Source organism: Augochlora pura, chromosome 5 (assembly GCF_028453695.1).
Source record: "Augochlora pura isolate Apur16 chromosome 5, APUR_v2.2.1, whole genome shotgun sequence".
NCBI classification, from domain to species: Eukaryota; Metazoa; Arthropoda; class Insecta; order Hymenoptera; family Halictidae; genus Augochlora; species Augochlora pura.
In genome coordinates this window covers 14,806,317-14,823,947 of record NC_135776.1, presented here as the reverse complement: position 1 = coordinate 14,823,947, position 17,631 = coordinate 14,806,317, and the positions used below count along the sequence as shown (strand labels likewise).

The 17,631-nt window shown below is 38.4% G+C and overlaps 1 protein-coding gene across 3 annotated transcripts in view; it reads right to left on the bottom strand.

Annotated features, from left to right (window-relative positions):
* Positions 1 to 17,631, bottom strand: part of LOC144470525 (octopamine receptor beta-1R) — a 156,243-nt gene that overhangs the window by 34,073 nt on the left and 104,539 nt on the right. Inside the window, exons 1-3 of one of the 3 annotated variants that reach the window (XM_078181793.1) lie at positions 9,226 to 9,315; positions 7,235 to 8,192; positions 1,496 to 1,796 (exon numbers count right to left, since the gene is read on the bottom strand). The exons of 1 other annotated variant lie outside the window; for it this stretch is intronic. In XM_078181793.1, coding sequence (XP_078037919.1) covers positions 1,496 to 1,796; positions 7,235 to 7,864 — 931 coding nt within the window. In that variant the 5' untranslated portion in view covers positions 7,865 to 8,192; positions 9,226 to 9,315. Of the gene's footprint in view, positions 1 to 1,495; positions 1,797 to 7,234; positions 8,193 to 9,225; positions 9,316 to 17,631 lie in introns of those variants that run through there. One more of the 3 variants, XM_078181792.1, reaches the window with a different exon arrangement.

Below are 17,631 nucleotides of genomic sequence, written 5' to 3'. Positions count from 1 at the left end.
CGTATAACGTGAACACGATATTCGAGAGCGTGCGACCGGGCGCGTGAAATTGTTTATGCGGCACCCTTGCTTGAAAATATCAGCGTGATAAGTGTCTCGTGAAATAGGTTTACGAGCGGCCGTTCTAAAAATACGGAACCTCCAGAATCATCGTGTGCAAGCGGTTGCAACAATGCACAGTTGGCCGGAGAGATACTTGGCGACGGGAGTTCTCGTAAGCGCGGGAAACCGACGCGCTGTTTTCTTAACAACCGCTGTCGTAGCGCCGAGCACCGCGCAAACACGGCCGGCCCGTTGTTTCTGATTTTCGATAAATAACAGGAGTACAGGATGCGGCTGGGCCGACGGTGTCGTGTTCGCCAACGGCGCCGCGAAAAAGAGCAGAAGAGCGAGGTTGATGAGCGGGGAACCGCGCGGTACGAAAAGAGACGCCCGAAAATAGAAATGCGGGGACCGAATTTGTGCAGCGGCCGTCATCGAATATGTTTCCCGGTGGAATATCTCGCGTTCGAAGTATTAATAATTATTTACACTTGGCCGTCGCCGATGGAGAGGAAAATCATTTGCGAAATCGTGGATACCGAGCTCGTTACGCGATTTTAATGAAAGCATCGTTGCGATGGCTGAACGACGTGATTTACTTTATTTTATGCGTAAGGTAAGTTTAGTTATTTCAAATGTCAGTGTTTAATTAATAGCGATTTTTAATATGTTCTTAATGTACAAGTAGTCATATGTTTATAGAATTAATTCCGAGTAATTGTATTTTAAGTATATAGTAATTATATTTTGAGCGTGCAGTTAATTGTAAGTGATTGTATCTTAAACATATATAGTTGAAAGTAATTCTATTTAATTATTATTATTGATAATTATAACATATATCGTCATATATAATATATAATAATAATAATAATTATTATTAATTTAAATTATTACAAGTATTTACATCTGGAGCACATAATTAATTATAAGCAATCACATCCTAAAAATACAATTAGTTACAGGTACACCTTAACCACATAATTAATTACATCTATCCCCCTAAAAACATTCTCAAATTAGCAATATTCGTCACTCGAAGAAAATACATTTAAACATCCTCAAAAAATCGAAACATATTTCATCGAATAAAAATTCTTGAAAGCAAAAGTTCCATGAAAGCCACAGCAATCGGGCCGTGTGGCCTAGCACTCCTCGATCGAGTCACTGGTACATGGTGACGATAGAGCCGGTCATTTGACATGCAGCGACCTGATCAATTAGTAAAATAAGCGGTAACAGTGGTCTAGAAGTCAATGCCGTTTCTGCGGACCTATAGAGCCGGTCGGCTCTACACCGGCTGCGAAAGGGTCGCTGGAAAGATGCATAGGCCTGCATTATGCAAGTTTGAAGCGGGATCGATCGGTCGGGTTTGATTAATCGCACACGCGTGTCGTCTGTATTTCGCACGCACACACACACAGACACACACAAAAGACGCGCGCACACTCACCGTTCTCCGCGTTCAACTCGGCGGCGGTTCTGTAAGACATAGGCCTGCCGAAGTCGCTGGCGTCGCTCGGGTGCAGCAATAATTGATGGGACGCCCTGGAATGATGCCTGGACGTGGGCGCGCGGTGTAGGTGAACACTATTTAGGATGGTGCTGCTGGAGGCGCGGCTCAGCGCCTCCTTCTGGCGCACAGCCTCCTTGTAGATCTTGCAGTACATTACGATCATCACGAGGCCCGGGATCCAGAAGGAGACCGACGAACTCACCACCGCGTACACTCGGTTCACCACGAACACGCACACCTGGTTCAGGCGAATCAACGGTGAAACAACTGTGAATCAACGGCGAATCTCTCGCGGCCAATGAAACTCGGCTCGTTTTCCTGGGATGTTGATCTTCGTCGAACTACGATCCCCGGGTTTCATTTCTACTGACAGATCTCTAGCTCCCTTCGATATACTTTGCAACATTACTTTTTTAATATATTTTCTATACTGATGTTCAAAACTGGAGCATTTCTAGTCACCTTCAATTTTTATATGGATGTTCTTAAATATATCTTTTTTAGTCTGGTTTTCAGGGAAGTATATAGTCATTCAATTTGGAAATAAGAGATTCTTGAGATCATTTGAAGTAGGTTTCTCCTTTACAAGAATTTTTTCCGCGGCGTCGTTCACGAGATATTACGGAAAAACAGTGACCAATAAGAGGCGAGGTTGGCTGACGCGAGCTAATGTGCGGGTGACGCCCAGGAGCGCCGATTGGTCTCCATGTTTTTGTTAATAACTCGCGAACGAAGCTGCGGATTGTATTCTTGCAAAGGAAAAAGTTGCTACAAATTACCACAGGACTCCTTCATGTCCAGGAAGTGATGCAATTTTGAGACATTATAATATAGATCAAGTGATATTAGACGGTAGGCTTTTCGAGAACGAAGAAGCTTTCAGAGCATTTAAGAAAAAAGATCTAATGTTTAAGTTTATAGTGCAAGCATTGAACTTTCATAACAAGTTTTTAAATGAGACGCTAACAAGTACAAGAGAAGAGTTTCGAAAATTCCTCTTTAGGAGAGCAGGACTTTCAACAGTGCTCAATGCTGGAATGGAAAATGTAGACGCTGAAGCATTAGTAGTCCTCGCGAGCCCCTGTAATACTGGTGGAAATGCTCCTGAATGTGAATTTAGTAGTTCAACGCAGTTAATTTTTTTGTTGGAAAAGAGGATTTTACGTGGTAGATTAAGTGACATAAGAGGATCCCCTCGGAACATTTTCCCTGATTATGATAAAGAGGATTCTAAATGTAGATCGAACGGCAAATTTCCGTCGCGACTGACGTTGGAATGATAGCAAAATGTCTAAGTATAGATCGTGTTACAAGTGTTACACACTCTGACGACCTTCACTTATTCAGAAATTAGCAATGCAATACGTTAGGTAATTTTTGACACGTAACTATACGTATCCTTCCTAGCACATTTTAATAAATACGTATATTCTGCTCGATTTACTTTTAATCAATTATTTTACTTTAATATATACTGTATATTATTATACTATGATATATTATATCATTATTTTACATATAATATATACAGTCAGTCCCATAAGTATTCGTACCCTTATATGGGAAGTCTGTTGAAATCAAGGGATGCATGTAAAATTTTGTAATAAAATTTTTATCATCTTATTTAATATTTTTGTTATTAGTTAATCAATTCTGTTATAATTTGGTATGAATAAACTTTATACTTGTGTTCATTCGTAATGAAAAGTTTATTGCAAAATCTTACACGCGTCCCTTGACTTCAACAAATTTCTCTTATAAGCAATGAGGGTACGAACACTTATGGGACTGACTGTATATATAATAGTAAGTAATAACATCGACACAACGCGATAATACGTCCAATTCTACAAGAAAATTAAACGAACGAAAGGGATAAACGATTTTACGTGATAATGAAGAAGACAAGAAAGATAAATAGATAACCGCGAAGGGTCACACGTGAGTTCTCAACGAATAAAAACCCGTTCAACTTTGACCCGGCGAACGTGAAAGTTGCACGGCACGTTGTGTGTCATTGTCCGAAACAGTTAATAACGCTGTTCGAGGAACTCGCGAGGAAATTCCTCGGTTGGAAAAGTAATAAATTTAGGGCGGTGGAGCGGGGGGTAGCAGGAAAGGAGGCCTCCATTCCGACTGCAATTTTCCCGTACGGGCCTTGTAACGACGTGCATGGAAGTGGGCAAAATGCTCGCGTTTACGTGCTACTGCAATATCTGAACAAAGTTGTAAGTGCTTGAATATCGGATGGGGGCTATAAAACAACGGGATATGACTTGGTATATAATAACCGGGCCGCGTTGTTTGGAAACTATGTTAGCTGCGTTTGAACAAGAAGCATCGGCGTCGTTCGCGGCGAACGAAGATGTTCCTACGGGTAATTCGAGACACGGCCGAGCCGAGGAAACATGGCTATTTTATGCTACGTTATTGCTAATTAATGCAGATTGCTGCGGGAAATATTTATTTAACAGGCGAGAAGAAAATTTGATTTGATAAAGGGGTTAGAGAGAAAGTATTACTCGGTCGAGGTTTAATAGAATAGTTTAATTTAATTGAAACTTAATTAAAATTCAATTGCAGTTATTTAGTTTATAATTAATTTTGTTGAAATTTAATTATAATTTAGTTGCAGTTTCATTGAAATATAATTGAAATTTGATCGAAATTTAATTGTAATTTAGTTGCAGTTTAATTGAAATTTACTTATAATTAAATTAGAATTATAAGAAATTATACAAACTAAATACGAGCTAAACAATAAAAGATAACTTCAATAAACAAATAAATTAAGCATCATCCGCGCAGAAATCTGATACGAGAAATGAATTTCTAACGATCGCATATACAAAATAATTTCCTTAAGTTCATAGAGTATTAAGTTGTAAAATAGATATTATAATAATATTATTATTAATGTTATTCTTGTTATAGAAGTATTATAATAAGAATGAAATAAAGAAATAATTTATATTTCTCTTTTAGCAGCAAGGAAACGCATAATTGTTGACTTCTTTAATTGTTTTCACTGTTTAGACAAACGAGGATGTCGCTGGGCGAGAAGACGAGGTTTTAATCGCTTCCGTGAGAAGACGGAAGATCGGGAACAATAGAATTGTTCCAGCACTCGTGTCTTGAGTCGCAGAGTGAAAATCTGATCGATGATTCGACAACGAAATATTATACATGTATGCTTGTACATATCTTGAAATATACGTATAGTTGTTCGAACAATAATTACTTGAACGGGAATTGTTTCTCGGCGGAGGCCATTTAATTCCACGTTAGGGAGCAAAAAATTGATTAGACGAGGAACCTGTTTTTCGCGACTGTGTTCGCGGAAATGAGATCTCCGTGAGAACAATTAAAATAATGTCCGAGCAAATGAGCGCTCGCGTAATCGCGAGTAACGAGAAAGTGTACCTGAGCGGAGGACAGAGGAACGAGGGAATGTAAGAAATATCTTACGGGGCTATTAAGCGGGAATGAGGGACAAATAAGGATGGAAGAGGGTTAAGGTGGCAGCAGAGAGAAGAGGATGCGATGGACGTGCTAAGAGGATTAAAGGAGAGCAAGCCTGCAGAATTAGATGGGACACATAATAATGCCCCCCGATTTATTATAATATTACACTGTGGACTTCTCCAGCCATTAACGTTAACGATTTTTTCAAATTCACTGCTCCCGCGAGCTCCAACAATTTTTTAATCATAGAATTCGCTTTAATCCTGTATGAAATTAATTTATATTGTATTTGTAATTTATGTTATAGTGATCACGTTTATGAAACGGTGAGCATAAAACTCGTATAGATATATGTAAACATAAATAAATACAATTTAATACGTATTATTATATAATAATAATTATTATTATTATACTGTAATAACCATACTATGTTATATACGATATTATATATAATATATTATAGTTATTAGAATATATATTAATACATATTATATATTATATTCATTTGGTTTTACAACCTATTTTCTTTGAGAGCCGAACAGACGCCGTCCTAATTGGTTCTTCAATTAAATAGACTAGGCGAGCTTAAACGGAGAACCGGAATGTCTTAACTGTGCAAAATAGAAGAGAAAATGTTATTCAGCTGTCGGGCAAGAGCTCCGCGGATTAATAAGAATTAAAAGCTGTTTCGTTTAACAAAGAAAAAGGAAGGCGTTCCCTAATTTCGTCGAGCAAATTTTCTCTGCGCGAAGTACTCCTGCTTCAACACTAAACCTAGTGTATCAGGGACAAACATTAAAGAGTAGGAAATAATTCTACAATTTTATTATACATACATATATATTCTATATAAATTCTATAATAAGTCTCGATTCAACGATTAAAATTATAGTAAAAATAACGATAAGTTAAAATATATTCTCAGACCCATTGTTCTTTTAATGTTAAACTCTTTGCTCGCCTTTTTATGTGCTCCATAGGTTTAGTGTTTAGGAGGTAAAAATGAAATATAGAACATAGAATATATAGACTATAGAATATATAGACTGTAGAATATATAGAATATAGTATATATAGACTGTAGAATATATAGAATATAGAATATATAGACTGTAGAATATATAGAATATAGAATATAGTTAAAGGGCTAAATTATTGCCAAACAAATTATTTTCGTTCCACAGTGTTTAAAAAGACGTCGGAAGGGACACAAAGGTCTAATAACGAAACCTGTAGAATGCGATCAAAAGTCTCGGAGAAGAGTTTCGGAAACACCGCAATCTGCATTGAAAATCAGCGCATGTGCCGGACGCGGATTTATGAAAGCTATTAATTCCGCGTTTCCGTCTACAGTACACTCGAATCAGAGTCGGACGCTAAATCATATTTATGTAAATCCCGAAGGCCGTCCGTCTTGGCCACCGCGTCTCCTCGGTTTCCTCCCGCCTCTGTTTCGCGCCACAGGGCCAATTGAAAGGACCGTTTTGGCTGATCGAGCCCTAAATACCCGCCTCCTAAAATCACCCCGTTAATTGTGACCGTGGCGAGAAAATTTCGCGCGGCTTATCGGGCGCCTCCTGTCTCGAGATTAACTGCGGGACGAGCGCGAATTACGAATTCACGCGGAACGTGACGCAGCGAATCCAACGATCCCGTCGGAAACCGGGTCGAATTCATTTTCGTTCGATCGTTGGCCGGACGAACGAGAGTTTACGACTCTGAATCGGGGATCGCCAACGTTGATTAACACTTTGCCGTATCATTTGCGTCGCGATTATTATAATTGGAGCTCGTTCGAGCACGATTACTTCTTCGGGGAAAGAAAGATTTCGTTTTTATCGTATTTGTGTCTGCTGTATATTTATATATATATTATTATTATTTATATACGTTATTATATATTATTATTATTATTATTATTATTATTATTATTATTATTATATATTATTACTAGTTATTTACGTGTATTATAATTGCTTAGAAGAATTTTGTAACATATTCAAATAATATGTGTGTAACATGTAATATATAACGTAACAAATATCATGTCGTTTATTCATCTGCCAATAATTTTAACGATTCTTTTCTTTTCAACCATAGTAATTCCCAGAGGAACGACGAGTTTAGAATGATCAACATCACCAGTAAAACATTGCATTCCGCGGAGGAGTTTAACAAAGCCCCTCTCACGTTCGCGAATGACACTACCTCAGGCTTCTGGACAAGGTCCGTCAGGTGTTGCTCGGTAGTGTACCACCCTAAGAAAATGGGTATGAAGCTGATGAGGGCAGGGAGGAGCCAGGCGCTGCCCAGCATGCAGGTCACGGTGATCCTCTTCATGATGGCTGGATACTCGAGCGGCCTGACAATGGCGTAGTACCTGTCCACGCTGATGCAGCACAGGTGAAGGATGGACGCTGTGGAGAAGTAAACGTCCAAGGAGCACCACACGTCGCACATCACTCGGCCGAAGATCCAGCGACCGGACAGCTCGACGGACGCGTTGAACGTCATCGCGCAGACGGCGACGAGAAAGTCGGCGGCGGCCAAGCTGACGACGTAGCGATTGGTAGGGACCCGTAGCTTCCGGTGTCTCCTGACGCTGGCGATGACCAGCGCGTTCCCGATCAGCGCGGTCACGATGATGCTGATCATCACCACGCCCTTCGCCACCGTCCACACGAGGTTCTGCTGCTGGTAGGTGTCCCCGGTGCTGTTCACCACCTGCAACGTTCGTCGCACCGTCGTGTTCACCGTCTCAGAGAGCCTGTCGATCCCGGACGTCGAGCCGATGCTGCCTAGCGGTGCGTCTTCGGCCGATGGCTCACTGACTTCCATTCCAAACGGAGCCGACCCGGTGCATGTTACGCGCCGGAATATCGTCCTCCGCTTCCACGCTCCCGGAACACCGTCTTGAAGTTGTCGAACCTCTTCCCAAAGATCGAGCCGACCCTGCACCGCCCGAGGGGCATCCTGATCCGACGAACTTTGGAGAGACCGTTGCCACGTGGCTACACGGATGCTGTCCTATCAGCGAGGATTACGGACGCGGAACGAATCGACTCGACACCCTGACAACCCTCTTCCGGATTCCTGCGTCGCTACGGCCGCGCGAGGAGATTCCAGTTTGCTGACACCCGACCTCCCGGCGACGCGCTAGTTGCTTCTATGGAGGAGGAGATTTAATTCGTAGAGGTCTTACTGTCTTACGTTGGTTCGCGCGTTAACCCAATGACTGCCGAATTTTCAGACGGTGGAGTTTGTATATTGTTCGCGAGTTTGTATAAATTCGCTGCTTTAGATTTTTTAAAGAAAAGAATAATAGGTAGTGGGAAAATGTTTTTCTGTTTATTGCACGAAGTGTTCTAGGTATTCTGAATTAATTTATACCGTAAAGAAGAGTTGTATGTTTTGTATTTTTGAAATTGAGATTCTGTATTTTTGAATTTTGTGTTTTATATTACATATTGTAAATACAAGGTTAATAAGTATAGAATTTCAACTTTGTGTTTTATGTGTTCTAGATGCGAGATTAAAAAATATAGAATTTTAACGTGAAAAGTATAAAATATAAAATTGTTTTTTATTGTAAGAATTAATTTAGAATATACAGAATAATTAATGCAGTCAGAAGAAACTGTTCCTTATCAGTTTTTACGTATTCTAAACTTTACTAAACTATACTACATATATTCCATCACTATATTCTAGTTTTATATATTCCAAATTACACATTTATGTATGGTATTTAATTCTAATATAAAATTCAATTATAATATAAATATAGCAAAAATATCATGCTTCAAATATGACGATCCTTTCGTGTCCAACTCACAGATGATTTTCAAGTTTGTTCACTTGTTGAAAATAAAACCATAATATAACTATAAATTAAACTATAACATAACTATAAATGCATCTATAACATATTTATAAATGAAAGCATAACATATCTATAAATTACACTATAACATATCTATAAATGAAACTGTAACTGCTATAAACAATATCGACTGTCGTCTGTGTAAAATAACATTAAACTATCAAAAGTACCACCTGATATATTCTCCGCGCCAAATAGTGTCCGTGTAATTCCCAAGATCCCCAAATAGGGGTCGCGGCAGTTAATGGGTTAATTAGCAGAGTAATCTATTCGAAAGATCTCTTTCAGCTCCACAGAACTGTTGTATTCGCTTTACCGCGTAATCTAATTTTTCACGATTTTTTCAGCTTCGAAATTGCAGCAACCGTGGAGGCAAAAATCAGCAACGGCGGCATTCGACGCACTCTACTCCTGAAAGGGGTCCAAACGCAATTATTTTCCAGACCGCGAATATATGTACCGACTCTCCAAATCGATAACAGGAACACGAAGCTCGTCAGCTTAACTTTGCCATCCTTCTGCCCGTAGATCGTCTGATTAAATTCCGAGAACACCGGCATCGAGACAATAAATTCGCCATAATGTAAAAACTGCGATCCTTTGTAGTAACTCTGAGCCACCGCTCAGGTCCAATATAATGTTTACATCATTTTTATATCGTCAAAGTATACACTTGATACATTGTCAAAACAATATCCTTAAAATTGTTACATTATTAACCCTTAGCACTCGGCGCCATCATGGATGTTACCTACCAGCGCTTATAAACAATAATATTATTATATAGTACACGATATATATGTATATATGTATATGCATATATAATATTGTTATAATAATATTCGATTTATATGAATTTGTAGACATCGAGAAATAATTGCAAATCGCTAATAAACTTTAATGTTTAGTCATATACTAGAATTACGATGTCCCCTGAGAGGGGACAGCCGAGTGCAAAGGGTTAAAATTGTACGAGTCGCGAGGCTCACTTTCATATGCATAAAACGCGCTTTCTCGCACAAAATCAAAATACCCTGAGACAGTAAAAATGATTTTAAATACTCCGAGTGCAAAGGGTTGAATAAATTATTACAGCCATTAGATAATTAAGGGATTCTTGGATTCATTATTTAAATGAAAGCAAAGGTAATTTTAATATTAATAAGCCGTGAAATAAATGAAATTGCTTTGCTGTGATCCGGAGACGCGGATGTCCATTGCAGTCAAGATTCGACAGAGTATTCGGAGCACACACGATCGCATGCGTTTTCTCGCAGCGTTCATTACCGCGCCCGTAATTCGGCCGAAAGTAGCATAACCGTCAAGGACCATCGTCGTCACGACAGCCGGACTGTGGAGTCAAGGTTTCTCGATTCCTCGCGACATTACCGCGAAACGCTGTCGAACGCGAAACGCTGTGAGTCAGGGCCATTATCATTCGTTTCCTCTCGGTCCATCTCAATCGTGGAACACAGACGCATCCGGCCGTTAGCCGGCCCGCGACCACTATCAATAAGTCCACTAGAGCCAAGGTCTAGATCACTTCAACGACAGACGCCGCCGCTGCCGCCGCCGCGTGAGAAACATGCGATTTCGAATTGGGACGATAGCATGGCTCGAAGGTTCCGATATTTATAAAAAAGAGAATTATAGATTTATAGATTGTGCAAATACTTATGCAAATTGTACAACTTATGTAGATATTTATATATAAATTGTATAAGTTATATAGATATTTATAAGGAGTTATATAAATTATTGTAAATGGTATAAATACTTATATGAATTTTATAAATGATTATAAATGGTATCAATACCTATAGGAATTATATAAATGATTATAAACGATATAAATACTTGTATCAATTACATAAATTATTATAAATTATATAAATATATGTACTACATTAAGGAATCATGGAATAATTTATAAAAGGTTATGGAAGTTATAGGAATTATATATATATATATATATAATTATTAGTTTATACTAAGGTATAAAACCTCGTATTTATAGTCTTCGGGCAACATGAACACGAATAAAAAGACACGGTCATATTTTTGGGAAATTATATTGTAATAATATTGTAAGAAATTATATTATTTACCAGTATGTATGTATAATACATTATATGTATTACAATATTATTGTATATTATATGTGCATACGCATACTGTACATACATTAGATCGTCTCGCGAAGAAATTAAAATTATTTGGTAAAATGTCGATATATTATCATTAGCGACGTGGAAAGTTAAACGGGTTAATAAGTTCAAGCAAACTTCGAATTTACAAATCGGGTCTATCAAAGGTTGGACCGTCGCAGAGTCGGAGGATGTTTGACCGCAATTAAAGTCACCCGAAACACCGTAGATCCGGCGGAAGCATGATTAGGTACACAGTCGCCGAGGATGCTTGGACTGGCTTGATTTCCTGTGCCCAATCGGTTCGCTTTTAGGATGCTAACAATGGGAAAACGATACATATTGTTCCATTGATTAGGGTTTTACTACACAGGATGTTCACGCGGATGACTGCGTCTAAAAAGCGAGACGTCTCCATCGAGCTTTTTCATTAATCTGAAAATCGTCCATACGTTCAATATTTCATGCAATTTTTTGGGATTGTATAATTTAACGAAAGGCAATTTCTTGGTTATTCAGCTTTTATTTAAGTATTTTTTGAAGGTTGTTTTCGAAACATTTATTGTTAAAGGGATTGTTGTGTATTTTTCAGGTTTATGGTTAACCATGGATTATATAGATTATAATAACAGATTATACAGATTATATAAATTATACAGATCATATATATAATATAGATTATATAAATTATATAAATATACAGATTACATGGTCGACTCTTCTTTGAAAATAAATTATGCAGTACAAACGCATCTTTATTTCTTGATCTCTTGATCAATAAATTATTAGTCGATTTTTTCATAAATAAACAAAAGATTGCATTTATATTTAGCATTTATATCGACTACAAAATGTCTAAACAAAAGAAACAAACTTATAAAAAAAACTTCACTAAATGAAACATTAAATTAAATTCGACATTTTTCATATACTAATATAATACATTTTTTAATATTGTAACCAGCTGCACTTGTTACTCAATGTTATCTAGTTACCAACGTTGTCTATGTCTAATATTTGACATAACATCGTTCTACACGAGGTTATTACAGTACGCTTGTTCCGTTTAAAAAAATTAAGTCCGCAATAAGTTCGCACGACCGTGACACGGATTATTTCTACACACGAAGTTCTTATTTATTTCAGGCGATTAATCTTAATTTACACGTTCAGTGCCATCCGCGCTATTTAACGGTACGACGACGTTTTCCGTTCGACGAAAATACGAGGCGATTTCATTACAAGAATGACACGCGTCGGACTGTTAAAAACGTCCGCGTAATTACATCAGCAGGCATTAATCTATATTTAGAGACAGGCCACTTAAGCGAGGCGACTAGAAGCGCCGTTAACAATGCAAATAAGAAATTAAGTTCGATCCGCGTTATGGATAATGGACTAAATAACGAAGCGAAATAATTCCGTTCCGTCGAATGTATCGAAACGAATGTATGAACGCCTGCGAACCAGTTATTCAATTAATCGGACGCAACCTCCACTCGAGAAACGTATTTGTTTATTTAAACACTCGCCTCGTCATAATTTTAATGTAGGTTAAATTATAATTAGCTGTTGGACTTCTATCGCGATAACGTCGATATTGGTTTTGCATTAATCTGCATATTAAAAACTCATATTAATTTGTCAGATAAATACAAACTATATGCAAGATGTCCAAAAAAATATCTAATTCGGAAATAGGGATACCTGAGATTATTTCAAGCAACTTTTTTCATTATGAAAATTTTCCTGTGAGGTATCGTTAACGAGTTATTAATGAAAAGCGTTGACTAACAAGAGGCGAGTACCACTGACACGTGACGGCTTAGCCAGTGATCGGAACTAGGCTCCTCCCACTCGCTGACTCAGCCATCTCGCGCTAGCCGAGCTCGATTCTTATTGGCCGACGCTTTTCGTTAATATCTCGTTAACGACGCCTCGGAGAACATTGTTGCAAAGGAAAAAGTTGCTCGAAATAATCTCACGAACCCCTTATTTATATATTTCGAGTGACTTTTCGAATCCTTTGTATACGCAACTTCTATTGCGTACAAGATATACAGAATACAAAATATTTCGTTCGATTCGACAATATTAATAACAGCTAAATCGTCTCGATCGTACGGAGACGAGTAACAAAATCGGTGGGGCGCGCGTCCCGCGTAAATCGTACAGATTGCGGAGGCATTTTCACGTGGAAATGCTGGCGGAGTAAAATGCACAAAGCTTCGCGGCATTGTCCTCGCAACGGCGGCCGGTTTACTTCGACGTTTTCTTCCATTTCCTGGCCGTTTTCTCGAAATATACAACGCTGAAAGCGTTCATCCCCGCGGCGTGCGAGGCGGACGGAACGAGGCCTCGGTTATTCAAAGTCTAGTTATTATTAACGTTTCTCCAGCGCGACCACTCGTTAGAACTTAAGATGTCCCATCAACGATTTCTCCTTCAGTTTTGCGGAACCGACTCGTTCTATATTCATGATCGTCGTTACAATTTAAAGACTTCCGGTTACCAGCCCCCCCCCCCCCCCCCCCCCCACTCCTCCTCCTCGGCACGGTGCCTCGAACGTCGCCGACGGTTTTCCTCGCCATTTTAACGAAACTCACCGTTCTCCCATCGGCTCATCATGAATAATGCCATTCGCTCGGAATTAATCTCTGGTTAATGGTAAACTTTCTTCCTCTGTTCCTGAAAATGCTCCGTTGAAAAACTTGTCGAACAGTTCACGGGAGTTTGCGCGAACTTCTTTTTTCCCCTTCGTCCGATCTAATCTCGAAATTGTTAACCCGTTGACGCGATTAAATAATCAATGGAATTTTTAAAATGTCTACGTTGGGCTTTTATTTTAAGCTCGGCGAACTTGTTCAACGTTGTTAGTTATTGGTTGTGCAGATTTTTGGGATATTGGTCGGCTTAACTACAGCGGTGAATATAATATTATATTGGCATATTATTTTACTATTACACCGTTATGTTATTATATTATTATACCAATATATTCAATATATTATTATATTATTATATCGTTATATTATTGTGTCGTTATATCTTTACATTATTGTGGGGTATGAGATAAGACTGTTTGGGTTAAGCGATAGTCGGATCGAGTGAAGTGTGAATGAATTATTCCCAACTGATGTTCCTTTAAATATGTTCCTACAATAATCATCTCCATTAACATCGTCATTGAAGAAAGATCTCGGACGAGTTGTTTCGAAAAGAATTACCTTGTCCTCGCGTCGAGCAAAATTTGCCGAGTTTTGGTGCATACCAGCTGCAACAGGATCGATCGGCCGAAGGCGATTCCTCAAGACGGACCTCTTTGGTCCACGCAACCTGTTTACGTACCGAGTTGACTCCAATTTTCCCCGGATAGATAGCATCGTAGCCACGCGTAGACCGTGTCGTGTTGACAGAAGAAACAACTAGCTAACTCCTATTTGAATTACAACGCTGGGCACACGCGAACTTCGTTCGTGGCTACAGTGGACTCTACGAGACGGCTTGCCCGCGTTAGGATCACGTAACTCGCGTCTTCTTCATGCCCAACCATGATCTACGAGCGACTGCAGTCGACGCGGATCTCGCCGAATTTTTCATTCGTTCTTCCGTGGACGATCATTACGACAGCTTCGTTGCAAATGTTATTTGTCAATGCATCGAAACGATTTTTGCAGTTTTAAATCGTCAACCCCATGGACTCTTATATTGAAATTAAATTTTACTCATCTGTTATTAATATTTAATATCTGTTATTAACATTTAAGCACTGAAATGGAGGTTGCTATGTAGTAAATATAAAATTTTTGTCTTCCATAGGAATTTGTTATACGAATAACGTTCATTATGCAAACAAATGCTAATATGTATACGTATTTGTGAAATAAGATATAGTGTAAGTTACAATTCTTGCAATCAATGCCCTATGAAATCCATAGACGACATTAACAAATAATTGACTAATCTACGAAATTAATTAACGAAAGGTTGTCATTTAGAATATATTTCGATTTGCGAAACTATAATAAATATCTCAAGATAAACAGAAATTACTACATTATAAAATGGATTTCTGATTCTCCTGCACAATCTTTTACCAAATACGATCATTACAAAATCATTACTGAAAGCAATCTTCCTTCTCTATCCTACTAATAAATATAATTCTACAATAACGAGCTGCCAGTCGAAATAAATTATTTCTCAACTCTAAGAGGGTGGAAATGGGGGGGGGGATGATGATGCATTGCTCTGATCGTCTCGATTCCGACCATCACGGTCGCAGCAGCCGCGGTCGTTCGATGGGAATGATCTGGCTGGCGCGGCGACGAGCGTCGAGCGTCGAGAGAGTTTTCTTGACGGCCGTCCAAAATGAGTTTTTTTTTTCCAATTGGAAAACGTTCACGGCCGGCGGATTCGCCTTGACACGCAAGAGAATGAATTACGCATCCGGATTGAAAGGCCGCGGCGACCTTCGACGCCGGAGAAGAGTACGCAACGGTGCCGGGGTGACGGGGCAGAAAGAGAAAATAGTGCTGACAGTGGAGCAAGTTCAGGAGGGCTGGATTTACATACTGCAATATTCATAGAAACGGCTCCGATGTAGTCGGCGATCGCATCGGTCGCGAACAGTTGCCGGACGTTTGCGTATGCAAACCCGACGGAGAGGTTAGAGGCGACGGTTGAAAGTGACAAGGATGAACCCGGCGAACGCCGGGAAATGCGATTCTTATTTCGCTCGCGACGTGATCGCGGGCCCGCCGCCGCGGACTTGTTGCAAAAATATTTTACGACCGCCTCAACTTCTCTTCTTTTTGCGACGCGATACTTTCCCTTGTTTTAGCGATGGCTGGAGCAGATTTTTATGCTTTTTAAATTGTTACGCTGTTGCTTGGTTTACTATTTAAATATTTTTCTGTCTGTCGAGGCGATCGTGTCCGATAACAGACACGAGTTTTGTCATTTATCAAATTGCTCAATTTTTAGTGAGAGAATATTCTTCCTCATTTGGATAAAGACTAGAAAATATATATATATAAATATTTTTCAATAATAATTAAAATGTCTGGTATAGTGCCTGAATAAACATTCTTGACAGAAGAACATTTTTCCTTGTTGAAATGAAGCTTCAATGATGTTTATAATATTTATCTTTTAATAGATGCGAATATTGTTTGAAAACAGTGACATTTTAACTCTTTAACTGTAAATCAAAAATAATTTTTCCGATCTACTGTATTTCTATTTCTAATGATTTATAATCAGCGCATTCTGTGCAAATGAAATTGTATCTTATAATACATGCCACGCTTTAGTTGCTTTTTAAAAAATTTTGGTGGTTTAAAAATGATTTTAGATCACGATGAAACAATTTTCAGCGGTGCCTTAGAGTCACGCGAGCGCAAAAGGTTAACGTTCCTAATATAATTCGTTGCACAGATAATTTATTCGGCGAATAAAGTGGACCATCTATATCATTCCAAGATTTCGTCTATAAAAATAGATTATTCATTCGTCGTTTCACAGAAACAGCGACGATGGAAAACATATCCAGAAGTTGCATTAGTGGCATCGTTCAGCTCAATGCAATTAATCTGGGAACTATTTTTAAACTCATCCAGCGCCCAGCTAGAGAATTAGATAATAAATTATCCGACTCCAGCTTCCTTTCATTTCGAAATATTCGCCGTCTTTATACTGTCTTCCATTTTAGGTTAATAGCACCGCGTAACCCAATAACTTTATGTCCATACCGAATACTGGCTTTACAGCATATTCTCTTCGCTCCAAATAATCTGCGTTATTATATTTTATTACTCCTCTTTGTATTTTTCATTTAAAGGGAATCATTGCAAGACCACAGTAGTATTCATAATATTCATTATTAATGTTTATAAATTGTTCTGGTAAATCTGATTTCCTAAATTCTTCTGATATAATAATTGTGGATTCTGGTGTGATCATTTTTAATGAGTAGTAATAATAGTAATTCTAATGTAAGAATACTCTAAAATAAATTCTCGTATAATAATTGTAAATTGTAAATAATTGTAAACTTGAATTATAAATTCCAAAATTGTTCTTTTAATATAAATTCGTGAATTCTTGCAGTAAAATATAAATACAAATATTCTTCAAATATATTAAAATTCCTAACTTCTTCTGATATATAAGTTAAAATTCTTAATTTCTTTTGACCTATACGTTAAAATTCTTAATTTCTTCTGACATACACCTTAAATTTCCTAATATTTTCCGATACATAAATTAAAATTCCCAATTTCTTCCAACAAGTACAATAAAATCCCAAATGTCTACCAATAATCACATTAAAACCCTCAATTTCCTACGTTATATCTGCGTAAATAAATCCGTTAAACAATAAACCCGAATTCCACAATTCTCCCGACAAACCAAGATCCCAAAATTCATCACAAAAACTCCCAAAATTGCCCCTACACCGATATTACTATCCCAAACTAAGATTCAAATTTCCAAATTCCACCGACACTCCTGCGCCACGTTCCACGCGCTCCAGAGTCCTCCCCCCCCCCCCCCCCCCCCCCCCCCCCCCC